Below are 25,320 nucleotides of genomic sequence, written 5' to 3'. Positions count from 1 at the left end.
ATTAGTGAATCAAAATGAAGGCCATACTATTTGAACAGGCAGTTTTTATCGTAAGACCCATTTTCTTAATTTATACATTATTGAAATTAAAGGCACTGAATTTTTAATTTTACTCTCCAAACCCTCCATAAACCCAAAAATAACCTCCAATGTCCAATTGTTACATATCCTCTCATTTTATTTATCACTTTTTTTGGTTAAATTATTATCTGCACCCACCAACTGTTTTCATCTTACTATCATTTCTTTGCCTTATCTTTTGTCTATTACCCTAGGAGATCATAGTTCCATGTTAAGGGAATAAGATTTTTTTTTTTAATTATGCTATAACTGGATGGTTTAAGATCAATATAAAATTATGTCTATTGTAACATGAAAAAAAAAAAATTTATGTTACTCAATGCAGACTTCAAAGTATCAATGGGTCTTTGGCTTAGCGGTGAATCTCTACTCTCACAGTTAAGTATGATTGTGAGGGTAGAGTTTCGAGTCATCAAACTCCCTCAATTAAGTATTATGCATGATTGTGTGGAGTTATTTGCAAGTATTTCTCCATTGCGAAATGTGAGTGGAGTAGAGACATTTCTCATTTGTGAGTGTTATTTATCTAGATATGTACTTCATAAAATTTAATGTAATAATGTAAGTTCTAATTATATATCTGATTGTAAATATTAATATAATGATCTACTGTTATAGCAGTTGTAAATTACTATGTAATACAATAATCTAATGTGTAATCAGTATTTAAAAAAAATACAAACTTTAAAGTGCTTCATTGCTTGGGTATTTTGGTTGACAGACAAGAGTGGAATTAAATCAAAATACATTATAATTACCTGTTTATTGAAAGATTATGAATTTGTGTTCATATGTGATTGTTGATACTCTTCGATTTTTTAAATTCAAATCTGTGCTCTGACTCCATAATTGCTTTCAAAAAAATAAGAACAAGTTTTCATTTTCTGAATTTGCTAAAACAAAAATTGCGTAACATGACATTTGATTGATAATTTTACAAGAGTAACGTAGTGTAAAAGTTATGATTGATGTTAATGGGTGGCAAAAAAAGATTTTACATGTAATGAATACAGATTAACTGGGTTTAAAGAGTAAAAAATTTTATTTATAAACATTAGTTTGTCTTTAATTGTAATTACCTTATGGATAATTTAGTAATATAAAAATTAATGTAAAAGCGGGTCCAGAAAATAATTTGGCAGGTTCAAATAGCCTCACCTTTAAAATAATAAGTTATAATTTATAATTTCTTTTGACACAATAATTTGATAATTATTTTAACTAAAAAGTGAGTGTTGAAAAATATTAGAATATCATTAACAAAACTCTTTTAATTTGACTGTTAATGCTTATTTGCTTACCTATATAGCAATTGGCAAATAGAAAAATAACTCTCTTCATATAAAAACAAACTTATATTATTTTAATCAAAACTTTTTCTACAAAAATAATAATAATAGCACTTCTCTGTTTTTCATAACGATGATATACAAAAATAATATAACAATAATTGAAGAGGAAGTGTTTACTCTTTAATATTGAAAAAGGGAGAAATATCATTTTATTTGAAGAGTTTTTTGAAACCTTCAATGCTGACGTAACTTTTTAAATAAAAAATAAAATCTCATTAAAAAAAATCTTCTTGTGGATTTTTTTTCTCTTAAGAACTTATAAATTGAAGTTTAAATTCAATGATACGTTTATGAAGTGTTAATGACCTAGTTGTAAATCGTACGGAGTCATGATATTGGATGACATTGGATTCCCTTTTCATCTTTCAAGACACCCAAAAATAGCAAAACATTAGCTGTAAATCATCCTCGTAATGATCATCCAATCGTATAAACTTCACAGAAAGAAAAACGCTAACTTTTAATTACTAGCAATGGATTCCTTCAGTAATGCTGTCATGAAGCAACTAGCGGGAGCCATTTCTTTCTTCTTAATTCTTCATTACCTTTCCTCAACAAATGTCACAATTCTGAAATCATCAGCATCAAAATTAGTTGATTGTGTTCGCAGACAAATCCAAAATTATATAGACTGTGTCTCAGCTCTGGATCGCAATCCCCGAATTCCATCAATATCAGACCTGGAAACTCTGGCAAGAATTGCTCTAGAGATAGCAGTAGCAAACACAACAAACAACAAAGCTTATGTTGAAAAAATGGCAAAGAACAAAAGGACTGCCCTAATCAAAATTAACATATTTCCGTAGTTGTATTATTATACGCCGTAGTTAATGGATACAAAGAATTTAAAATGTTAAATAAGTCACCTTTATTTATAAGAAAATATTAAGATGAATATTCTTTTCTACTAAAGTATTTTCAAGTCAAGAATGACTATATCCTATTTCTATCATAGAATACTATATTTCTATTTAGTATTAAAGTAATATAACATTTAAAAATTCTTGTACAAATTGATGTCACATTATATGATTGGTTGAATAAAAAATTAAATAAAAATAAATCATGTGAGTCAAATAATATCTTCATTCAAGAACTCATGTGATTTAGTGATGTCAAAAATATCTATTAGCCCGGACCTGGGTGATGATCGAGAATGAGACCAGACCAAACCCAGGCTTCACTTGATAAGCTTGAGGTTCAACTAGGAATCCAGACTTTATGAAAAATATTAAATAATTATATTTATTTGGTCCACCTATTATATATATTTGAAATTATAAATATTTAAAGTTCATTTTTAGGAGCCCAATTTTAGTAATTCAAAAATCATAAAATCATAAAATAAATTAGAAATATACATATATAAATTTATAAAACATAAAATCTATATTTTTTTAAATTCCAAATAAAAAAGATTGGCTCGAGTGTAAAGTGTTCAAAATACATGCTGCGGACGGAACCGACCATTGCCATACTCGAGATTGACTGGGTTTTTGCCTTCCCTTTTGATGTTATATCAGATATATATATATAATTGTATCATTACTTTTTAACATTAATATGCAATACTTATTAAAATGTAAGATCTAGCCTCAGTGAATACAATTTATGCTGAAATTTGGCACTTAATGTAACTTCTAGTTGACCCAAAAGTAGCTTCCCATGAGCATTAGTCTTTTGACAGACAACAACTCAATTATATAAAAAATTTGATTTTGAATTAACGCAAGTAACATATAATGTAACTTAGTAAGGCCCTGATACTTATCAAACTACATTGAGTCGTATGTTAATAGAGTTAGACGCGGGTAAATTGGATTTTGATTCAGGTTGTTCAAGTTTCGGTTTCGAGAATTAAACACAATTAGATTTGAACTATAAACCTGAACTAAATTGAATTTAATTCGGTTTGGGTAATAAATTTGGGCTCAATTTAGATTAGAAGTCCTAATTTTATTTCCGTTCAATTCTCATAATCTCATTCAAAAACAAAATAATTAACATATACAATTTTATGTTTAACAACTAACAAAAAAAATTAACAATTAACAAAAAAATTAAACAATGAAATAACAATTAAAAAAGAAATTACTCACAATTAATTAATGGGAGATCAGAAAAGAATAAGAGGAAGAAGAAGAAATATCTGGTTGTGGTAGAATAAAAGAAGAAGAAAAACAAGTTTAGCAGCAGTAGGGAAAAAAAAAAAAGAAGAAGAAAAGAAGAAGATATTTGGCAGTGACGGAAGAAAAGTGGCGAGGAGGCAGCTGAGAAATGTGTGTTTGGGAGTTGGGGCTTTATGTATTAGATTATATGGATATGTGTTTTAATTTTTCAGTTAACCCAATCCGTGTTTGGATTTAAAACTTCAACCCAAACTGAATCGAAACTGAAGTTAATGTCGAATTCTATTTAATCCGAGTCAAACCGATTTGAATGCCCGTCATAAATAGAGTTAGAAGGCCCAAGTCCTAAATAGATTTTTAATTATAGCATTAGAAGATCATAGTATAATGTTTAAGGAAAAGCAGTATACGAAATTTTATTTAAGGGAAAAAAGAGAAGCTACATAAAAGAATATAAGAGTCATGAGAATTAGTATTTAGAGAGACTCCATGATCTTCTAGCAAACTCTTATGAATAGAATCTGGGGGCTCATTACCAGTTCATAAAAGAAGAAGTAAAAACGATGTAAAATTTGCAGGTATTAAAGGAATTGTCTTTAATTCTCACAGATTCTCAAATTGCTCTCAAACAGGGATGTCCAATGTCATGTGTTAATGGCAATATTACGCTCACATTGTTTCTTTATTTATTTAAGGAAAATTTACAATGGTCCACCTGTTTGTTTTGGCTTTTAAAAAAATATATAAATATTTTTTTTTTCAGCGCGCTACTTGAAGTTTGCTTTTTGTTACATTCGTCCACTTCCGTCTAATTTCCGTTAGTGGATTTAACGGAATGTTAACGAAATGATATTTTTATCCCTCAAAATTATAATTTAACCCAAAATAAATAGAAATTGGAGATAAATTGGATGGATTTAATTTTTTTCACAGGTGGATGCTAGAAAAGAGAAAAAATAAATAGAAATTTTCTAAATTTAGCAAGCAACAAACATTATTTTCCTCCAATTTCTAGCATCCACCTTTGAAAAAAATTAAATCCATCCAATTTATCTCTAATTTCTATTTATTTTGGGTTAAATTATAATTTTGAAGGATAAAAAGGTCATTCTGTTAAATTTGCTAACGGAAATTAGACGGAAGTAGACGAATGCAACAAAAAATAAACTTCAGGTGGCGCGCTGAAAAAAAAAAGCATTTGTATATTTTTTTAAAAAATAAAACAAACAGGTAAATGGTTGTAAATTTCCCTTTATTTAATGTAATTATTCATTTCTTGTAGTTATAAACATGAATGGCATGACATGGCGCGCCGCCTGTAGGGATGAATTTGAGAAGGTTGCAAACCTATGAATCTGTTTGTTATTTTTGCAAACAATATGGATAGCTATGATAATTACCCTTAAATCTGTCTCTAATGACATAATCAATAATTTCAGGCAAAATCATAGCATTTTTAAGCCTCTAAAAATTGCTTTGATTAATCAATAATTTTTATTACATAATTCACCTCACAAACTCTCCAGTATTCACGTCCCTGCAGGAGGCACAATAATACTCTGCAACAACCATTAAAGAACCCCACTGACACTCTCTGTGCTGTCTGTGTTTTTTGTGCAAATCGATACTATGGAGGATCAAGAGAACTTAGATTTTTGCTGATTTTATTGAGAGAAAGCAAAAGAGACGCCTCGAAACGATGCGTAGAGAGATCTCGGGCTTCGTTCGGACGCGATATCTTCTACTTTTTGTTCTCATCTTTGTCTTTCTCATTGCCGCTTTCAGTAGTCGCAGAAAGGTTTGATTTTTCTTTCACCCATTTGATGAAATGCGTGAATGAGTTAGTGTGCGGATCTAAGTTTTGTATTTTTGATGTGAAATTTGATATGGGGTTTTGAATTTAGGAAATGGGGTTGCTGGGTTTCTAGGAAATTTTGGCTCTTGTATTGGAAATGTCAATGCGGGGTTTCTTTTGAGTCAAATTAGTGTTTGAGCTTAGGGATCATGTTAGAAAGTGTACTTTTTTCCTTGCTTTGGGCAATTAAGCCTATTGCTTGATCTTCTAATTATAATTGCTTATTGGCAAACAACTCTGCACTGCCTATTACTTGATGAAATTTCATCCGTTTGCTAGTTATTTGGGATTAATATTAGCTACGTGTGAGATCAGGGGTTTTCTCACATTGTTTGCTTGTTTCAGTTGGAAAGAGCTTTTAAGTTCTTGCGATCTTTTTATCTTGCAAAGTGCTTTGACTGGTGTTGATGCTCCAGAGAATGAGGTTGATCTGGAAATACAATCATAATCATTCTAGAAGATGGATGATTATTTAATATACTGCATATTGGTTGAGTTTTTGTTTTTTTTTTTTTGGTATTAATATTGTCATTCTCAACTATTTATTCTTTTTGTTATATCTATCAAGCACTGATCTGTTGCTCTACGATGATGCTCTAGGAAGAAGAGAAGGAGGAAGATGTGTTTGAAATTACACATAGAGTATACTTGGATGTTGATATAGAAGAGCAACGTTTAGGTACGGTTTAACATCTTCACTTTTGAATGACTGTGGTTAGGTTGCCAAGTTATTTTATCTTATTAAAAAAAACAGCAATTAGCAAAGTATGGCATGTTGATTTTTTGTCACTACGATGTTAGTTCAGGTTTTACACAGACTCTGTTATATGACTGTTTTTTATTATTCAAATGTGTCCCTGTTGTCCTCCTTCGTTACTAATTTCCAGTTTTGTGCCTGAATTTTTGCAGGTAGAATTGTTATTGGATTGTATGGCCAAGTTGTACCAAAAACTGTTGGTATGTAGTCAATCTTCTGTTTGAATACTTAGATATCATGATGTTGGAAGCTTAAATTTACTAAATAATTGCCTTGTGTGCAATTTGCTCTTGGTTAAGAGAAAGCCACCCTCTATTTGAAATTCAAAGAATTTGGTTGTTTTTCAGATTCTCAAGTTAATTATCTTAATATTTTAGCTCATATTTTGATGAAATTGAAGCTTTCAAATATATAAGCTTGCAAACTGACATGATGTACTTGCTTTCTAAAATGTATCTGATAGTTCAGTGCAGTGTGCAGTAAAAGTATTTAATTGTCAAGTGCAGTGTGTGAGTCTTGAGAAAGCCTGTTCATTCAAAACCACTGAAGGTCGAGGCCTTATTTAGAAATCCCTGCTACTGTGTATGATTCATGCTGTAAGGATATGTGTTGGCTATTTGGCCTTTTACCAAGTAGATATGTACTACCATGCAAAATCATCGCATCCCATTATTGTGGTGCTCTATATGACTGCTCTGTGTATGATTCATGTTGGAATCATGAATATGCAAAAATTGAATATTTAAGTTACATGTATATTTGATGTTTATTTACTGACAAGGGTATAAAGTCTCTTTGCTTATGTGCATGCTCTGTCAATTCCTAAGGTTGACCTTTTAATTTTTTGCAGAAAATTTCAGGGCTTTATGCACAGGTACTTTGGGTTCTTAAATTTCATGTTTTCAACATTTAAGTTCCAGATAATTCAAATATCGGCTACTCTTATGGTCAATGTGTTTAGTATATTTGTTACTTTCCGATTATAGGAGAAAAAGGCACTGGGGCAAGTGGGAAACCTCTGCACTATAAGGGAAAACCATTCCATCGTATTGTATCTGGGTTTGTGATTCAAGGTGGAGATATAGTCCGTGGTGATGGCAAGGGAAGTGACTCTATATATGGTGGCACTTTTCCTGATGAGAACTTTAAGATTAAACACTCACATGCAGGTGATCTAATGTGTCTAATTGTGTGATTTGCATTGTTTGTGAACCATGGGCACTTTTTTCTTGTTGGAATCTCTAGAATCATTTTAATTTTAGATATCACACTTTCTGCTTCAAGCTTGCTTTATCTGGAATAAATCCCGATTTTCCTTTCTAGGTGTTGTTTCCATGGTGAATTCAGGACCTGATTCCAATGGCTCTCAATTCTTCATCACCACTGTCAAGGCCAGTTGGTAAGTTATTTTGTAAGGGCGTATGTTGGATTAGTTTACCTTACTTTAATTGGAGTGCTGGGCAGATTTTCCTTTTAATGAGTGTTGGAATTGATGTATGTTTTCATTGAATCGCTTTCCAGGTTGGATGGGGAGCATGTCGTCTTCGGGAAGGTTATTCAAGGCATGGACACTGTGTATGCTATTGAAGGTGGAGCTGGAACTTACAGTGGAAAACCAAGAAAGAAAGTCACTATTGCTGACTCAGGAGAGATACCCAAGAACAAGTGGGATGAGGAAAGGTGAGGATCCTCGATGTATTTACAACGAGAAGAAGTTTTTTCGTTTCGAGTTTGCTAATTGCTTTCAGATAATTGATTCACTTTTGGTGCCCTTTGTATCATGTTCATCAGTTCATGAAATTTCTTTAGTCTTGATATAGATCCAATAGTTATAGGCTTTTCCTGGAAATATTGTTGTAACCATGATTATATTGTATCTGACCATCAAATACACTTATCAATTGTAGCTGAAAATCACAAATCTCAATCACATCATACAGTACAACCACTGTATTATTCTCTGTTACAAAATTTGGGATGTGTGAAGTTGCATGAGAGATTTTTAACAGAGAATGCGACAGCGATGCTGTATTATAGTCATTATCTTGCTTTCCGGTGCATTGATGAAAAAGTTAAAAAAAGTTGCATGAAGTGGCATAATATTTACATGGAGAGAGATTTTTAAATGGGATGATTTTAATAAGACCATCCAATAAAAACAAATTACATGTTCATCATTATGTAATGAAAAGGAAATTATCTCTTATTTATTTATTTATTTATTGACTCGGATCTCTTTTTTATTTGATATCTTTGTTTTGGGACCTTTCTTCCGTTACATCAAAGGAAGGGAGGTTTTAAGTCCAATTATCCAAAGTTTTGTTATGCTTCTGTTCATACGTTCGGGGTGAGATGATGGCGGAAAAGAAAGAATTTGAGATTTTTTCTTTCACAAACTCACTTTGTTCATATTACAACTTGGCCTGAATCCATGAAAGTCCAGCAAAACAATCCAAACCAAGTTAGCAAAACAACCCAAAAGAAAAAAAAAAAAACATTGCACAAGCATATAATAAAGCTTTATAGAAACCCAAAGAACGTATATACCCACTTCAGCGGCATTTGCATAAGGAAAAAGTAAACAAATATTCAACGGAATTTGCAGGAAATTTTGAGCTCTTCTAAGGGTTTATCTCCAGGAACTCCTTCGTCAACCCAGGCAGAATAGCCTCCTTCCAACTTAGTCACATGCTCATAAAGCCTGTTACCATGAAGTCGTTATAACTCAGTTTTTGTCGTTCACAATATTGCAAGGAACTGAATTGAACTTACCAAGATTGAGAATAATCTTACGGCATTTCGAAGATCAACACAAGCACGGAGCGCTCTGCCTCCACTGTTGCAAACCTTTGCAACATTGAAAACAGGCATATATATTTTAAGATAGACTAGATTTCATAAACATTTTAAGATAGACTAGATTTCATCTTGATATATAAACAGACGAATAGATTTTACCACAATTGAAGGATCCTCTTTCTTGCAAAGTGAGGCCACCTGGGTTAGAAACTCAGGGTTTTTTTCACTCTTTCTGGACTTAAAGGGCAAAACAAATTGTGTTTTTACAGGGGTTAAGGAGTTACTTTTTACAGGGGAAAAACAAATTGTTTCCAGGAAACATTGTCAGGCAAAACAATCGTGCACAAAATAATGTGTTACGGGCATCAGTCAGATGATAGCAGCTTTTGCAGCCTCGGGGTTTTTTAATTCAGAAATCAATATTACCGCCTTGCATGATGGACATGTATGGAGCATTCAAGGCTTTGTCAACATGGCCCTTCTTGAACTCCGCAGTTGTTCTGCAAAGAAATCATTTACTCTTAATGCCTTAATCGTCAAAATCATGATTGCGACTGTAAAAGTGGATGAAATTATTTTCCAGTATCCCACCTCACATCTAGATAGCGGTGACCGGAGCCGAGAAGATCTTTTGCAGCATGAACATCAACACTAGCAACATCTTCAGGCCTACAAACATGACAAAGAAATGAAGTAATGACACAAAGGCTGCTATGTTGAATCATATAAGAAAGGCAACACAATGATAGCTAATTTCTGTTTTGATATAAAGGGATGGAAATCTAACTTCTTTATGGCATCCATGATTGACAGAATAGGACGCAAACTATTCTTCCTCAGCTTTGTCGACGCAAATATTCCTACAAACATCATTTTCAAGCGCAGGTTTTGTTTATATAGACAATGTTGACAGTAACTCTTGATGTAAAAAAACTTATTCAACTCTCAAATTGTAAACTTCTGAGTGTTGACTTTTAGGTGCCAATAATTTTTAGAAATTATCTTGAATTTTACTTCGCTAAAAGCTAAAATCGGTAGAGGGCCCTTATTTAGTTAGCTCGTGATAACATTCCATGGTTATTTGAAACTTTAACCTACCCAGAGAAATCTCCTTATTTGGAAATTTCTGTTAAGACCCAAAATTATTATTTTACACAAATGAACATGGTCTTTGAGGATTGCTTGTGTCCAACAAAATGTGATTGATGCTTATAATTGGCCGTCAATTCTCTGTACCTTAGCCATAAGTTGACTTTAACTGCTCTGACTCTTGAATAATCAAATGATTTATCTTCCTTATATCTTCCAACAGCCCCCCCCCCCCCCCCCCTCAAAAAAAAAAAAAAAAGAGCATTTGATAATAAGCCAGCTACCTAATATTGCATCAGAAGAGGTGACAAGCTCACTTTATTACAACCTTGGCTTAGGGTATACAATAGTAAAAATGCTCATCTCAAGGGCAGAATTTTCAACAAGTTTTGAGCTCTGCAGCTGGTTTATTTATCTTCGGCAAGTTCTTGTCAAGCCACGCAGAGTAGCCGCCTTCCATGCTAGTCACATGCTCATAGCCCTGCTTCCATGACATGAAATCTTTCCATTTCAGTTTTTGTCATCCACAGAATCGGAAAGATTTGAATAGAACTTTGCATCAACAAATATTGAGAATAATCTTACTGCATTTAGAAGATCAACACAAGCACAAAGCGATCTGATTCCGCTTTTGCAACCCTTGCAGCATTAAAATCAAACATAAACATTTGAAGATTAGACACAGAGTCTAGATGTATTTTATCAATAAACAAAAGTACAATCGTACCACAATTATATGATCCTCCTTAGAGCAAACTGATGCCACCTGGGTGAGAAACTCAGGATTTTTCACTCTTCCTGGAAATATTGCCAGAAAATCAGAAAACACAAATTGTTTCCTGGAAACATTGCCTGGAGAAACAATGTAGCTAGCATCTAGCACAGTATTTGTAGCCTCGGGATTTTGAAAGTTCGGCAAGATTATGAATTCCAAATCACCTTCTTGTGTGATGAATAAGTATGGAACATTCAAGGCACCGTGAACATGGCTCTCGTTGAACTCCTCAGTTGTTCTGGAAACAAAGTCAATGCTTCAGTCATGAAGTACAAGGTTGTAAAACAATAGAAGGCTGATGAAATTGAAAATGATTTCCAGGATCCAACCTCACATCTAAAAAGCGGTGACCGGAGCTGAGGAGATCTTTTGCAGTATCTACACCAACACTAGCAACATCTCCTGCAGGCCTAAAAACACGAAAAATGAATTAAAATTAAAATACAGAAAGCTGCTGGTGTATGAGTCATACAACAAAAGCGCAACAAAATCTCACCTCTTTCCGACATCTATGATTGTTCTAATGGGAATAAAACTGTTCTTCCTCAGCTTTGTTAATGCAAAAATATTCCTACAAGACATCATTTTTAAGTGCTTTCAGTTTTTCTGAATGCCGTAGGCTCGTACACTTCTGTATCAGTGATATTGCATGTAATCTTCTACCATTTTTTTTCCATATATTTTCCATCTAACCTTTACCCATTTGTAAACTGATTGAATGCTAAAAGCTGTTCATTTTATTATGCAAGTGAACATGGCCATAGGAATTCTTTATGGACAAAAGATGTACCACATGCATCTCACTTATTTATGCATTAGCTTCTGCAATGTTACATGCTTCCCACTCCCCACTTGAAAGATGGTTCGTGTTTTTAATATTTATTCTTTATTATGGCTAATTGATGGTGCGATTGATCTGAATAATTGGCCATCTATTCTTTGTCCATTAGCCTTTTGTTGACTTCATCCACTCTTACTTTAAAACAACACTTACTCTGTGAGGCATTTGATAAGGTGAGCTAGCATTTTTCACATTATCATATTCTAATTTTTTGTTTTACACTAAGGTTTGGCCTTATCTCTAAACATTCCGAAGTAAAAGCATATAACCTAAACTCGGATCTTATGAATGCTTTTCACTTAATGGTTTTTTAATATTAATCTCTTAAATTAAAACCAATTAAATTTGAGAACCATCTTGTAGCTAGATGTTAAATCATTTTTCGAATTTGTGTCTTCCGCATATGTTTAGCAGAAGTTGAATCTCGTCTAGCTATTTAGAAGGATATCTAAAGCTGCTATAAATTTCTAATTACAAATGTAAGTGAAAAGAGAAAACAATTAAATTATAATTTTGTTAATTACAAAGATTTCAAATTTAATAAATAATTACCCCAAATATCAATGGCCTTGTGTGAAATGACAAAAGAATGTTTGTCAAAAATAAAATGGACGAAAATTAGACGGACACCTGCCACTCACCACTTCCAGGTTCCAACTCAAGACGAAGAACACAGACGTATCTTCTCCTCATCAAAATCCACGAAGAGAAAATCACTTCCACTTTCTAGCTTCTGCTTCTGCTTTCGGCTTCCAGCTTCCAGCTTCTAGCTTATTAGCTTCTCCCTCAAATGGGCAGCAGCGAAGAAGACCCCAACAAGCTCGTGTGTTTCTACGAGTCATCATCTTCTCCATCACAACCTCTCCTCATCAAACCCACTTCACCAATCCCCGAACCCACCACCCCCTCCGCCGCCAGTCCGCCGGAACCCGACCCGACCCAATTCCTTCAGATCACCTACAATTACGGCCCCAGACCCTTCAAAGACATCCCCTTTATCATCCTCTTTATTCTCTTCGTTATCTCAACTTTTGGGCTCGGTATATTCTCAATATGTAATAAAAATCAGAACTATAACAACGCCTCTTCTTTTATTTACAATCCCTCTTCAGGTTCCTGTGTTAAAGACTCACTTTTTGACAATTTTGACTATTGGGTGTTTGTGGGTTTTAGTTTTTCGTCGTCAAAATCTAATTTTTTAAAGGATTTGATCTGGGTTCTTGTAATAACTTTGATTTTAAGCGTGCCCATTTGTTTTTTACTGCTTTTGTTGCTCAAACATTACACTAAGCAACTTGTATATGTGGCACTTCCGTTCTTTGTTATTGTGCCAACTTTTATTAATGTTTATTGGTTTGTTGCATGTACCGTTAGTTCATCCTGTAGTGATTCATTACCTTTAGTGTATCGAATTTTGGTGCTGGTGTTTGTGTTCCTGATAATTGGAGTTCTTGTGTGGATATTTGTTGCTAATTGGCATCGAATCGAGTTGACTGTTCAAATAATTGGGATTGCTTCTGATGCTTTGTCAAAAAATTTGGGCTTGTTTGTTGCACTTCCCTTGTTGACACTAGGATTAGTGGTTTATTATGCGCCGATTGTTGTGTTCTTGGTGTTTGCAAGATTGAATGGGAAGATTGTGCCAAAAGAATCGAATGGAGAGTATAAATGTGTTTGGAAACAAGATAGTTGGGTGCCTGCGTACTTTGCACTGGCAATTCTAACCATGTTGTGGTCTTTGACTTCAATGGTGGAAGCAAAGGCTTATGTTATTAGTGGGACTATTGCACAGTGGTATTTTTCGAAGGAGGATACAAAACCTAAGCGGAGTATAAGAAGTTCTTTGAGGTAATTCCTGATTTTTTTATCACTATTCAACTTGGTTGAGTTTATCTGGTTTAAATGTAGCTTATTGTCATTCTTTTAAATTTGCAGCAATTGCTCTTAAAGTTAATGGTCAAATAAATAGATGTGGGCAATTAACTCTATGGCATGGTGTTGCAGATTTAATGTTTGGATAGATGTTATAATAATTCATTTTTAGATTGCATGAATAAGATTCAAATTGTTTTTCACATGCATTCTGGATGCAATAATGAATAGATTTGAATAATTTCCTGATTCATTGTACTAGCTTATTGTCATTCTCTTAAATTTGTAGCAACTGCTCTTAGAGTTAATGATCAAATAAATAGATGTATTGAATAATCTAGGCAATTAACTCTATGGCATGGTGTTGCAGATTTAATGTTTGGATAGATGTTATAATAATTCGTTTTTTTGGTTGCATGAATCAGATTTAAATTTTGTTTCACATGCATTCTGGATGCAATAATAAATACATTTGAATCATTTCCTGTATCATTTTATATGTTCTATGACATTTGACAATAAAGAAATTAAATGCATGCCTGAAGATAATGAAGTTTAAATACTACATAGAGACAGGCAGTATGTGGCATTGGATAACAATAAACTGAGGATCGGGCTATTTTAATTTAAATTTTATGGCACAAATTTTGAACCATTGGGCTCAACCAATCCGATGGTGGATGAATAACAATCTTTAAATTCTACTTTGATTTTCAATATCTACCATTGAATTGCTTGAAATCAATGGCTCAAAATTTGTGTCAAAATTTTAAGTAAAGAATTGAAGTTAAAATAGTCTAACCCTAAACTAAATTGAAGAAATTAGGTACAGAGGGATTGTGAGTCAGCTTTATGCTTATTCTGTACCAGTAAATAAACTTAGATTTGCAATAGAAGAATAGACTTAGATTTCAATTTTCAGCTGCTATACATTTGGATGGGGTAGCATTCAAAGAGTAAGATTTGTTATTACCTCTCTCTTTTACTTTTTACACATATTTGAACTTGGTTACATCCTGCTAGCTCTTTGGTTAAATAGTAAATTTAAGGGTTTCCTATATTGGTCATGCAAAATATTACTTGAATCAATGATGATATTTAGTTGTAGTTCTTTATTATTTTTTTGTTCTCTTATTATTATTATTTTTTTTTTATGGATTTTGCCGCTCCCTCAGTTGTTCCATGTCATCATTTTGTTTAGAAGCATCTTAATTGCTGCAACTTTGATGGTTATCACATATACATGTTGAATCCCTCTCATCTTATTGTTGTGAAAACTTGCAGGAACGCCTTTGGTCCCTCCTCTGGCAGTATTTGCCTGTCTGGACTACTTATATGTATGGTGCGTATAGTTCGTGCTGCTGTTGATAGTGCAAGACAAGAAGATGTTCCTGGATTTGTGAACCTTATCCTGCGGTGTTGTGTTAATGCATTACTGTCAGCTGTAGATTTTCTTAACAAGTTCACTATCAACTTTGCGGCAATAACTGGTGAAGCGTACTGCTCGTCTGCAAGGATGACATATGAGCTTCTAAAGCGTAATCTTCTCTCTGCTGTCTTTGTGGAGACTGTCTCTACTAGATTGTTAGCTGGAATAATCTTCGTCATTTCAGCTGTATACACAATTGCGGTGAGCAGATTATTCATTTCTCTGTTATTTCAATTCTTATATAATCTGTTGTCAAAAATAGATTTTCATCCCTAGGTGATAGGAATCCTTGCAGGAGGGCTGAAGTATGTGGCTCTTCTTTTCCAATTGTATGACAATGCTCATCTTAATTTTGGATAGCTAGGACAATTGTTACACCATAATTTCATGAGATATCTGTATAGGTTCAATACTTCACAAGATTTCATTTGTGGTGGTGATTTTTAGTCATACTCTATATGCATTGCTGATGATTTTGGTCTAGCTTGTGAGAATGTTGTCAGGCTGGCTAATTCTGTCTAGCATGTTATATTGGAATTATGCATGCTTTGATATCAGCCTCTTGAGATTAGGTACCTCTTGCCCTGATGCATTTTGCCATAATGCCATAAGCTAGTTCTTGCTGCATTTTGCGTTAAACATTGTGTTTGTTTTCCCATTTTATCCTGACTTTGAATATGCATGAGCAGGTCTGTGCTATCTTAAAGGGAGTGAGAGATCTCGGGATCTACTCATACCTGGTGGCTGCCCTAGCATTTGTGCTGCTGATCTTTGTGCTGGGTTACTTTGTCCATGTGTTGGACAATGTAATAGAAACTGTTTATGTCTGTTATGCCATTGACAGAGACAGAGGGGAGGTCTACAAACCAGAGGTGCACGAGGTTTATGTTCACTTACCTATCAGCAGGAACCACAGACGGACGTATGCTCCCGCAGCTCTCGGTGTATAAATATCCATCTTGAATTTCCTTGACCTCGGAACTATTTGTTGTTATTAATCTGACTATTTGTTGTTATTAATCTGTTGTTCTGTGTACAATAAGTTAGAACCGCGGGGCAGTTGGCAAATTGTGCATACCTTCTGTTGTTAACTTTTCTTCCCAGGCTTTTTTCAATAAAGAGCTAAAATTTTCAGGCTACTTCTAGTGTCCGGAGAATGCAGAGTTTTTGAAGCAGGTTTATGCCGTGCATATTTACACTGGTTGTTTGCTTCAGAGTTCAGATAGGTTTATGTTTGCATGGTTACCCAACCTCGCTTGTGATTGAAGTGTATATTGATTATTGAATTCGTTTAAGTTGCAAATGATTTATAATTTAATTGGATAAAACGTTCAAGTGTATGATTTTGAAACCAAATGAAAATAATTCAATTGAAAAGTAAAAAAAAAAAGTGAATAAAACATGTATAATAATAAAACAAATTTAAATAAAGATAATAATTGTAATTCTCTTTTTCAAAACTTGAACTACGATGACTATTTAAATCAAATTGGTCGAAAATTATTGGTGCAAATTCATGGGAATGATTGCTATCTAAATAATCTCTCTACAGAAATATGTTAATTTTGAGTATCCTTTATCATATTATTTAGGCATAAAATTTAAAATAACGTCATAACTTATTTTATATTCACTATTTATCATTAATTTCTCTGTTAGGATGTGTGTTTTCATTTATCTCTTCTTTCGGATTTCGGCTTAATTGAAAAAAATAATAATAAAAATGCTTTTAGGCTTCTTGGGAGAAAAATACAAATAAACTAAAAATAAAGGACCTCTATTTAAATCCCCAAACTCAACAAAGCCCCTGCCGCAAGCAAAGCAGCTCACAAAACCCAAACTGAACATAAAAAATCGATTCAAAGCTCTTCTGCATACTCTCGTCTTCTCGTACTAAAAAATTCAATCAAAGCCATGGTTCTCGAGGTGGGTTTCGTCTTTAATTAACTTTTTATTCAATTAATTTTTCTAAAATTTGATCCAATTGTTTTCAAATTTGAAATAAAATCAGGCGACTATGATATGCATTGACAATTCGGAATGGATGCGAAACGGCGATTACTCTCCGTCACGATTACGAGCTCAAGCGGACGCCGTTAGTCTTATTTGTGGAGCCAAAACACAAGTAAAATTCATTATTATGTTACTATCTCTTGTGGATTTTTCCTTTTGTTAAGAAAAATTGGGGATATTGACGATGGGATATTTATTTATTATTAATATTATTATTTTTTGTGGTTCCATTTTTAATAGTCGAACCCGGAGAATACCGTGGGGATATTGACGATGGGTGGCAAAGGGGTTCGTGTTTTGACTACTCCTACAACTGATCTTGGGAAAATTTTAGCTTGCATGCATGGTATGTTTTTTTATTTGTATTCATTCATTGTGATCGAGTTTTTGATGAGTTTATTTTATGTGAGCTCATAATTGGGTTCTTACAACTAGGTTGTGTTGTGCTGTTTATGTATGTTCGGTAATGGTAGAAATTAGAAATCAGAAAAATTTAGGGTTTAGCAGGAGTTTGTCTTTGGGTCTAATGTCTACAAGGGTTTTGAATGCTAAACAAAGTGACAAACAAATATTTGACCTTGAACTATGTGGTTAGGATTTTCGTCACAATTTGTTGGGTTTGTTGATTGAAAATTTAGAGTTATATGCATTCTGTCTCAAAACAATTTATGGGTATAAACTATAACCTATATGAACTGGGGGTTTAGCTTTTAAGGCAAGTGCTTGATGTTTCCTTCTGTGCTTATCAAAGAAGGAATGTGAAATTTAATTCTAGGTCTAGCAGTTTTTCACTTTTTTCTGAAGCATTGCCGCCATTAGTAGATATAAGCAACTTCAATTTGCATGCACTTTCCGTTTAATGGATTGAGTATTATGACCATTCTCTCATCTTTTCTTAGGTGTTTGATATTAAAAATTTTCTCCTCATTTCTTCTTTATGGTGCAGAACTTGATATTGGGGGTGAGATGAACATAGCGGCAGGAATCCAGGTTGCTCAGTTGGCTCTTAAGCATCGGCAGAACAAAAACCAGCGTCAAAGGATTATAGTTTTTGCTGGAAGGTATGCTTTGCTGGCTCTTTTACTTGCTTGTTCATGCTTATTGACATTTGACTTTCTTTTTTGCCCCGTGTTTGCAGTCCTGTTAAGTATGATAGGAAGGTAATGGAGATGATTGGGAAGAAATTGAAGAAGAACAGTGTGGCTATTGATATTGTTAATTTTGGTGAAGATGATGATGGGAAGCCAGAGAAATTGGAAGCACTTCTTGCTGCAGTTAATAACAATGATAGTAGTCATCTAGTTCATGTTCCTACTGGTCCAAATGCTCTTTCTGATGTACTTATAAGGTATGACATTTTCCCATTTTCCTTGCGGCCTCAGTTCCATTTATAGGGCAAAATGTAGAAATTGACTAGTATTATTTCAAATAACTAGAAAGTTAAAGTCTGAATTAATTACTAAATAACAAATGAGCTAGTACAAAATTTAAGTGGGGAAATAACAATATTTATAAAATCAGTGGTCTGGAAAAATTTTGCTTTTAATAATAGAAAGCTCAAAAGATGGATTATTACCATATTGAGCTATGACAAAAGTGATGTAACGTATCGTTGTTTGAAAAATAAGGTGGATCCTATCAAACTCCTCTACTTTATTAGTGTATATATCAACTTACATGCTTTTCCATTCCTCTGGCAGCTCACCTGTATTCACTGCTGATGGTGAAGGAGGAAGTGGCTTTGCTGCAGCAGCGGCGGCAGCTGCAGCTGGTGGAGTTTCTGACTTCGATTTTGGTGTGGACCCCAACATTGACCCTGAACTGGCTCTTGCCCTTAGGGTTTCCATGGAAGAGGAGAGAGCAAGGCAAGAAGCTGCTGCCAAAAGGGCTGCTGATGAAGCTTCCAGACAAGGGAAAGAGGAGGAGCCATCATCCAACTCACAGGATGCAACGATGACTGACAATACTAACAATACAGCAGCAGAAACAACTGAGAAAACTGCTGATCCAATGGTTAGTGTCACTTTTGCACTTGTATTTTGTGTGTTATTTATTCTTAATTCCAGGCGTTAACATTTAAAAAAAAAATTATATAGCATGAACAACCCTTTCATTTGAGATCTGTTCTGAACACTGTTGTGACAGGATGAAGAGAAATCTTTGCTAGAGAGGGCTTTTGCAATGTCCATGGGTACTTCTGTATCTGATACTTCCATGGCTGATGCTGATACGTCAAAAGCGACTGATGAGGATAAGGAGTTGGCCTTGGGTATGTCTACTTCTATTGGGGCTTTTTGATTTACTAGTGGCTGTGTAATTATTTGTGTTGCTTTGTTGTTGTCATCGCCTATGCATTCAACTTGACACTTGACACTTGACACTTGTATGTGGGTTCAAACTTCAATCACCTATTTTGAAGTCCAGCCCTTGTGGATCTAAAAAACATCCCTAAATTAGGTTCTCTCAATCTTTGCGGGTATTTGGTTTATTTGTACTCCTGTCTGTCTTGGAAATTTTAAGATGAGGAATTCAAGGTTTTGGATAATTTTAGTTTACAAGCAGTTAGTGTGGGGCAACTTGTATGTCTGTATGGTAATGTTTTGTGCTTGGTTTGCTTTGGATTTCTGAACTCTTAACTAATATGCATAACTCTTAAATCGCCAAATAATGGGATTGGATGAATCATGTTCCTTGAACAAAAGCTTACCCATACACATACAACCTTTATTTTGTAATTGCACGGCTTTGGTAGTGGCTTTCTTGTCTTGCTGTTGGAACTCCTATCTTAAGCTCTCATTATATGTATCACCCTAGTCATCATGAGATTGACTTCAAAGTATTCTGCAGACCTTGCGAACTGGCCTGTCATGCTTGAGATTATTGTCAAACTTGTGCATGACTGTCTGATTTCTCAAAAGCTTCCAAAATTCTATATTTATATTAATTATATGTATTGATCCATCCCTTTATTTTATTGCTCGCAGCTCTCCAAATGTCCATGCAGGATGATACAAAAGATCCATCAAACCAATCAGATATGAGCAAGGTGCTAGGGGATCAGTCATTTGTGTCATCCATCCTTACATCAGTAAGTGTACTTTCATCTATGTTGATGAACTTCATGCAGCAAACTGTGGCATATGAATATGTCCTGACGTGTTATTGGTTTTGCAGCTTCCAGGAGTTGACCCAAATGATCCATCGGTGAAAGATCTGATTGCATCTCTTCAAGGTCAACCTGAGGTGTGTCCTTGAAACCTCTATACTTAAACTTACAAGGACGAGTTGATTTAGCGTGTACATGTGTGTATTTTCTGTTTTAGCGCTTTTTACCAAATTACCAGTTATCCATAATTCATGTTGCGTCTGGGTACTTATTCCTTTCTTTCATATTTAAATTTTAGTCATCTGAACAGAAGAAGAAAGAAGATGAACCCCCAAAGGATGATAAGTGAAGTTGGCATTAGTGATACTGCTGAATCTTCAAGCCAAGGCTTTAACTTCAGAATCCAGCTCTTCCTGCTACTTAGTTGCTTTGTATCCAGGAAACTCTCATGTTTCTCTTGAGTGGTCAAAACAAGAAGAGATGTAAAAGGAACCTCGGGAGGTTCCAGTTGAACCTTGATGAAAAATATTGTTGCTTTCTGTTCTAAAGTACATTTGCAGGTCTCGAAGGTTTGAATTCCATCACTATATCGGCGTTATGCCTTATCTTCGCTTTTAAAGAAAATAGTAACAGATGGGTTTAATGACCTAAACTCCACGACTCACTTTACGTTTCTGAGGTGATTATTTGATAATTGATTTCATTAGCACTGGGTCGGCTGAATGCCAGCAGCTACAAAAATTTTGGTAATCTTGATTTATCATTTTGTGAATTGGTTATTTTAAAATTATTATTATCATCATCATCATCATAATCATCATCATCATCTCAGTTGATTCCCTCTTTTTAAGAAGGCAAAAATAGTTTGCCAATTCACCTCTTTTTTTTTTTGTTATAAGGATAATTTAAAGTTTTTAAAAATAAGGGAGTGATTTAAATATAGTTAATTTATGAGGATGGGAAGCTGAAATTAATCCAAATTTTTTTAGCTCAAAATCATGGGCAGTTGTCACCAGTAATTTCATATTTTCATTGCTCTCTCTCTCTGTCATAAGTTAGTTTCTGGCTGAAGCTGAAGAATTCAGGCTTGACACATGAGAGACGAGTGAAGCAAACAAAACAAAAAAAAGGGCTAATGCGGTAATCGATCAACGAGCTCAATTATGTGTAATAATTAAGAGTTTGTATGGCGAAATGTGCTAGTCACAAGCCGGTTCTGCGGTCTTGTCAAAGAGAGAGTGCAATCCACTATTGGATGGTATCACCTTTTCCAGTTTAATTCTCAAAATTTTCCCCCGTTCTTTCTTGGCCCCCTAAGTTTTGGCTCTTATGCGTTGTATTGTATATCTGCCCTCTATTAAGTAATAGGGTAGGCTAGGCTAAATTTCTTTCACCTCTGCATTTTCCATAATAGGTCGATGATTTGATTCAGGCACGGGTAGCAACGTGAACAAATCCCAAGAAGGCTAGCTACTAATGTTGGACCATTGTGTTTCTCATGATAGGCTACAAATCAAACAACCCCAGATATGATTTTCGCATTTTGCTTTAAGATGATTAAGCTGCACCACCGAATACGTAACTTCCATTAACAAGAAGTTGAGAACTAACTGGCAAAACCCACCAAAACAAATCTATTCTATTCACATTCCTTGGCCACAATCACAAACACCCGGTGAGAATTAGAGGCTTGAATTCTAAAAACTCCACGTCGGCCTCATAGAGATGGGTCGTGTTTTCAGCTAAGGAGACCCACCCACTTGAGGGACATGTCACGCTTTACACGTATATTTCTTCTCGTGCTTCCAAATTTGGCTAGATTTTAGTGCTTGTACTTTCTCGCACACACTTATCTCCAACATTAGCTAAATCCACGTGGAATTATATTTTATGGGATTGTTATCAGATATGCTTAGACAAACTTGTGGGAAAACTCAAGCATGGGGATATGGAGTCTTGAAAATTATATACAAAGAATTGATATTAACCAAGTCGGCCACAGAACCTGTACAAGTAAATGCGATTGGTGTAGATGCATTGACTCATCTATACCAAGAAAAGCTTTTAACTGTATACATTTTATGTATATTATTCTTTGGCCTTTAACCCATCTTCTGTTTTGATGTCTCATACAAGTGCTTATCTTCTTCTTTTACTTTGCTTTCAAGCAAAGACTCTTTCAAGGAACAGAAAAATAGAGAGATGGGGATGTAAGTGTGTGATCCGAGATGGGACCATCGTATTTTCTGCATAGGGAATGTTCCTGGACATGCTATTCTAAATTTTACCTTTGTGTTAAAATAAGTTTATTAATAGTGAACTCGTAGGTAACTGCACATTAGTTGATAAATCACTTTTTTAATCCCTAACCATTAACACTCAGTACCTTTTTTTTTATAACTAATTATTTCTTCATTACAACAAAGTCAACTGACCCTTCAAATGTACGAGTTTATATTATAAATTTTGTAATGAGTAGAATAAATACATGCATCATTTGACAAAATCGTAAAATCGATGAGGAAATGATTTGGAAAAGGATGGGTAATTGGGATAAGATTGCTACTTGTGTATAGAGAGTAATTAACATTAGCAAGAGTGTAACCAAAGAAAGTTAACAACTCCTGCTTAATTACTTAAATAGGATGTGAGTAATTGAGTATTGAATATGTGTGTAGTCATAACCGATAAAAGTTTATGTAATGTATGTGCTACTGTAATTACAAAGTTGGAATGTTGTTGGATAGAGACATATAAAGCATCAAATACTATAACAAAGATTACTTATTATAGCAATAAATTTAATGCAGTAAAGTGATGTAACCAAGTAGGTATTCAAAATTTACATGCACATTTATAATGCCAACTCATTTCTTTCCCCTTTGTAATTATCTTAATTATAGATTTGACTCAAATAAACAAGAATACTGTATTTTTTGCCTTAAAAAAAAAGTTAATTGTTCCTAATGATAATATAATAATAGTAATGCACAACATAGATCTAGTAGGGCCAATCTTGTAATATTAATAAACTTCAGTGGCCTTTAAACACTCCACATCTTTATATGAGACCAAATGCCACGCTATCATTTGCAAACCAAGCTTCAATTATAATAACAACTGAGAAACAAAAAGATTTCAGCAACAATGGCTATGGCTTTCAAGATGGTAGTTTTGTGATTTAAGTTTCCTTTTAATGCTTCTAACCTTGCCATTCAAGTTTGGGATCAAATTCATGATTCTGTTTTCGGGTTGTTTTTTGTTTCAGGCAACAACGGGAATGTGGGTGGCCGATGAGTGCAAGAACTCATTCATGGAGATGAAATGGAAGAAAGTGCACAGGTACATAGTGTTCAAGATTGATGAGAAATCCAAACTGGTCACCGTCGATAAGGTCGGCGGCGCCGGCGAAGGATACGAAGACCTCGCGGCGTCCTTGCCGGACGATGATTGCCGATACGCCGTGTTTGATTTCGACTTTGTCACCGTTGATAATTGCCGGAAGAGCAAGATCTTCTTCATTGCATGGTTCGTTCGCATTTTTTGTTCTCTTGGTACCACATATCATATTAGATGCTCTTTGATCTTAGAATAGTTGTTATTTTACGTACATTTTTTGCTACTTGTTATAAAGGGTATCATTTTAAGTGCTTTCGCTGCTGTCAAAAACAATTTCAGATAAGTTCAAAACGTTTCTTAAAGCATAAGGAAGCAGTAGCAATCCTTTTTTTCTTCTTCTTTTTCTTTTTCCTTTTTTAAGATTGAATGCTTTTTCTAGGATTTATTGCCATCCCTTTTGCGGAATTTGCTTTTGCCGAAAAGCACTTTTGCACAAACGCTTTTTTTAGAGTGATTTTGTATAAAGCAGTTTCAAGTTTACAGTCAAGTTTTACAAAATAAATATAAATACATTTTATTTTATTTTTTTCTGAAAATACTTTCACATATGCTACAAGGCCAAAATGGTCGCAAATGATGAGATTACAAACTACTGGGGCATCCTCAATTCCTGAAATAGGTAAAATATCAAGTTTGGTGATTTCAGATTCAGAAGCATAGTGAAGAATCATCAATCGACCCCACCAAATTTTTAATCATTATAAAAAGTAAATCGCAGCCGTCAATTAGTTTCCGCATCAAATCAGTTGGCTAAGAAATCATGTCAATTTAATTTAATTTATTTTATTTTTATAATGAACAGGGCCCCGACAGCGTCGAGAATCAGAGCAAAAATGCTTTATGCAACTTCAAAAGATGGGCTTAGAAGAGTGCTTGATGGCATCCACTACGAAGTCCAAGCAACTGACCCAACTGAGATGGGATTTGATGTGATTATGGACAGGGCCAAGTAATTATTTATAATTAACCAGAACAAGCTGCTAGAAAGTGCTTTTTTTGCTTCCATTTTGTGGTTAATAACTCCAATCAAAAGTGCTTTTTCTCCTTCTTGTTACCTTCTTTTGCATTTTTCTAGGGCACTGATGTAAGTTAAGTTAATCTTCTAATTTGTGATAATAATAATTATGCCCCTTGTTTGCTAATTGGAGGACAAAGCATCTTCTGAGGAAGATGAATTATTGAGACTTTTCTATGTATTTAGATGCCTCGAAATCGTTTTATAGCACCACAATAAATGTAATGATTAGTCTAAGTAACATGTCCAGAGAAAGGTTAATTAACATGTGTTTAGATGCGAATTCATTTAAAATATTAATGAATCTACACGAATAAGCCTTAAGTTATATCCTTTACATTGGGTTGATATGAATTTGTCAAGAGAGAATACGCCTATGCAAAAAGATACAGAATCAAATTGAACAACAAATTAAAAAAAAAAATCAACCTGAAATTAATTTAGTTAGTTTAGCTTGTTATGTTCACTCCAATAGATTTATTCAGAAATTCTGAAGCAAACTCGATGTTACCCATTCTAAGAGAACTTAAATTTTATATATATTTAAATATGAATACCGGAAATTCTATGACAAAAAATTGACATGAACCAAAAAAGTTTGTATCAATCACGATTGTATCAAATTATATCATGAATATGACACATGACGTAAGTGGTATTATGAAATTAATTGACCAAATTATATCATGAATATGACACATGACATAAGTCGTATTATGAAATTAATTGACGCATCATTAAGATATAATCTTACTTTCTGAAAATGTAAAATCAAGATATTGAAAAAGACGTGATTTAAAACATATAT

General features: G+C 34.1%; 6 protein-coding genes across 10 annotated transcripts; 4 read left to right on the top strand and 2 right to left on the bottom strand.

Annotated features, from left to right (window-relative positions):
• The first annotated feature begins 5,004 nt into the window (after nucleotides 1-5,004).
• Nucleotides 5,005-8,101, top strand: LOC18033675 (peptidyl-prolyl cis-trans isomerase CYP21-1). 3 transcript variants are annotated; one of them, XM_006422566.2, is made up of 7 exons: nucleotides 5,006-5,360; nucleotides 6,018-6,096; nucleotides 6,327-6,374; nucleotides 7,025-7,048; nucleotides 7,161-7,343; nucleotides 7,498-7,573; nucleotides 7,696-8,101. In XM_006422566.2, the coding sequence occupies exons 1-7, from the start codon at nucleotides 5,262-5,264 to the stop codon at nucleotides 7,856-7,858; spliced, it is 672 nt and encodes a 223-aa protein (XP_006422629.1). In that variant the 5' UTR covers nucleotides 5,006-5,261; the 3' UTR covers nucleotides 7,859-8,101. The 3 variants fall into 3 exon arrangements, with proteins under 3 accessions (XP_024035358.1, XP_006422629.1, XP_024035359.1); XM_024179591.1 differs by lacking the exon at nucleotides 5,006-5,360 and adding an exon at nucleotides 5,768-5,907; XM_024179590.1 differs by lacking the exon at nucleotides 7,025-7,048 and having other exon boundaries at nucleotides 5,005-5,360.
• Nucleotides 8,102-8,763: 662 nt separating this feature from the next.
• LOC18034279 (protein HIGH ARSENIC CONTENT 1, mitochondrial) lies at nucleotides 8,764-9,812 on the bottom strand. Its single transcript, XM_024179040.1, has 6 exons — nucleotides 9,761-9,812; nucleotides 9,565-9,642; nucleotides 9,386-9,473; nucleotides 9,133-9,291; nucleotides 8,968-9,021; nucleotides 8,764-8,865 (listed from the first exon to the last, which is right to left on the bottom strand). The coding sequence occupies exons 1-6, from the start codon at nucleotides 9,775-9,777 to the stop codon at nucleotides 8,764-8,766; spliced, it is 498 nt and encodes a 165-aa protein (XP_024034808.1). The 5' UTR covers nucleotides 9,778-9,812.
• Nucleotides 9,813-10,441: 629 nt separating this feature from the next.
• LOC112096123 (protein HIGH ARSENIC CONTENT 1, mitochondrial-like) lies at nucleotides 10,442-11,422 on the bottom strand. Its single transcript, XM_024179038.1, has 6 exons — nucleotides 11,334-11,422; nucleotides 11,167-11,247; nucleotides 11,002-11,075; nucleotides 10,790-10,860; nucleotides 10,648-10,701; nucleotides 10,442-10,543 (listed from the first exon to the last, which is right to left on the bottom strand). Exons 1-6 carry the CDS (start codon nucleotides 11,420-11,422, stop codon nucleotides 10,442-10,444), a joined length of 471 nt encoding a protein of 156 aa, XP_024034806.1.
• Nucleotides 11,423-12,268: 846 nt separating this feature from the next.
• LOC18033617 (CTL-like protein DDB_G0288717) lies at nucleotides 12,269-15,970 on the top strand. The gene is made up of 3 exons (XM_006422563.2): nucleotides 12,269-13,526; nucleotides 14,835-15,180; nucleotides 15,669-15,970. Exons 1-3 carry the CDS (start codon nucleotides 12,469-12,471, stop codon nucleotides 15,927-15,929), a joined length of 1,665 nt encoding a protein of 554 aa, XP_006422626.1. The 5' UTR covers nucleotides 12,269-12,468; the 3' UTR covers nucleotides 15,930-15,970.
• Nucleotides 15,971-16,757: 787 nt separating this feature from the next.
• LOC18035426 (26S proteasome non-ATPase regulatory subunit 4 homolog) lies at nucleotides 16,758-20,829 on the top strand. 3 transcript variants are annotated; one of them, XM_024179378.1, is made up of 10 exons: nucleotides 16,758-16,905; nucleotides 16,991-17,104; nucleotides 17,233-17,338; nucleotides 17,939-18,053; nucleotides 18,131-18,340; nucleotides 18,693-19,005; nucleotides 19,138-19,261; nucleotides 19,977-20,080; nucleotides 20,167-20,235; nucleotides 20,409-20,829. In XM_024179378.1, the coding sequence occupies exons 1-10, from the start codon at nucleotides 16,894-16,896 to the stop codon at nucleotides 20,445-20,447; spliced, it is 1,206 nt and encodes a 401-aa protein (XP_024035146.1). In that variant the 5' UTR covers nucleotides 16,758-16,893; the 3' UTR covers nucleotides 20,448-20,829. The 3 variants fall into 3 exon arrangements, with proteins under 3 accessions (XP_024035146.1, XP_006422625.1, XP_006422624.1); XM_006422562.2 differs by having other exon boundaries at nucleotides 20,397-20,829; XM_006422561.2 differs by having other exon boundaries at nucleotides 20,167-20,295; nucleotides 20,397-20,804.
• A 2,341-nt stretch (nucleotides 20,830-23,170) lies between these two features.
• On the top strand, nucleotides 23,171-24,639 carry LOC18034589 (actin-depolymerizing factor 5). The gene is made up of 3 exons (XM_006422560.2): nucleotides 23,171-23,266; nucleotides 23,367-23,626; nucleotides 24,300-24,639. The coding sequence occupies exons 1-3, from the start codon at nucleotides 23,246-23,248 to the stop codon at nucleotides 24,448-24,450; spliced, it is 432 nt and encodes a 143-aa protein (XP_006422623.1). The 5' UTR covers nucleotides 23,171-23,245; the 3' UTR covers nucleotides 24,451-24,639.
• The last annotated feature ends 681 nt before the right edge of the window (nucleotides 24,640-25,320 follow it).

The sequence above is a fragment of the Citrus clementina genome, unplaced genomic scaffold (genome assembly GCF_000493195.1).
Source record: "Citrus clementina cultivar Clemenules unplaced genomic scaffold, Citrus_clementina_v1.0 scaffold_8, whole genome shotgun sequence".
In the NCBI taxonomy this organism is placed as follows: Eukaryota; Viridiplantae; Streptophyta; class Magnoliopsida; order Sapindales; family Rutaceae; genus Citrus; species Citrus x clementina.
The sequence above is the reverse complement of the archived record's forward strand: the minus strand, read 5'-3'. Positions and strand labels throughout refer to the sequence as shown.

Coding starts and splice junctions, on each gene's coding strand:
- LOC18033675 (XM_006422566.2), top strand. CDS start 5,262: ATGCGTAGAGAGATCTCGGGCTTCGTTCGGACGCGATATCTTCTACTT. Junction 7,049..7,160: donor TTTCAGGGCTTTATGCACAG/GTACTTTGGGTT, acceptor TTCCGATTATAG/GAGAAAAAGGCACTGGGGCA. Junction 7,574..7,695: donor ACCACTGTCAAGGCCAGTTG/GTAAGTTATTTT, acceptor ATCGCTTTCCAG/GTTGGATGGGGAGCATGTCG.
- LOC18034279 (XM_024179040.1), bottom strand. Junction 9,292..9,385: donor AAGGCGGTAATATTGATTTC/TGAATTAAAAAA, acceptor GCCTGACAATGT/TTCCTGGAAACAATTTGTTT. Junction 9,022..9,132: donor AAGAGGATCCTTCAATTGTG/GTAAAATCTATT, acceptor AATGTTGCAAAG/GTTTGCAACAGTGGAGGCAG.
- LOC112096123 (XM_024179038.1), bottom strand. CDS start 11,422: ATGATGTCTTGTAGGAATATTTTTGCATTAACAAAGCTGAGGAAGAAC. Junction 10,861..11,001: donor CTTATTCATCACACAAGAAG/GTGATTTGGAAT, acceptor CAATATTTCCAG/GAAGAGTGAAAAATCCTGAG. Junction 10,702..10,789: donor AGGAGGATCATATAATTGTG/GTACGATTGTAC, acceptor TAATGCTGCAAG/GGTTGCAAAAGCGGAATCAG.
- LOC18033617 (XM_006422563.2), top strand. CDS start 12,469: ATGGGCAGCAGCGAAGAAGACCCCAACAAGCTCGTGTGTTTCTACGAG. Junction 13,527..14,834: donor AGTATAAGAAGTTCTTTGAG/GTAATTCCTGAT, acceptor GAAAACTTGCAG/GAACGCCTTTGGTCCCTCCT. Junction 15,181..15,668: donor CAGCTGTATACACAATTGCG/GTGAGCAGATTA, acceptor ATGCATGAGCAG/GTCTGTGCTATCTTAAAGGG.
- LOC18035426 (XM_006422562.2), top strand. Junction 17,339..17,938: donor AATTTTAGCTTGCATGCATG/GTATGTTTTTTT, acceptor TTTATGGTGCAG/AACTTGATATTGGGGGTGAG. Junction 18,054..18,130: donor ATTATAGTTTTTGCTGGAAG/GTATGCTTTGCT, acceptor CCGTGTTTGCAG/TCCTGTTAAGTATGATAGGA.
- LOC18034589 (XM_006422560.2), top strand. CDS start 23,246: ATGGCTATGGCTTTCAAGATG. Junction 23,267..23,366: donor TGGCTATGGCTTTCAAGATG/GTAGTTTTGTGA, acceptor TTTTTGTTTCAG/GCAACAACGGGAATGTGGGT. Junction 23,627..24,299: donor AAGATCTTCTTCATTGCATG/GTTCGTTCGCAT, acceptor TATAATGAACAG/GGCCCCGACAGCGTCGAGAA.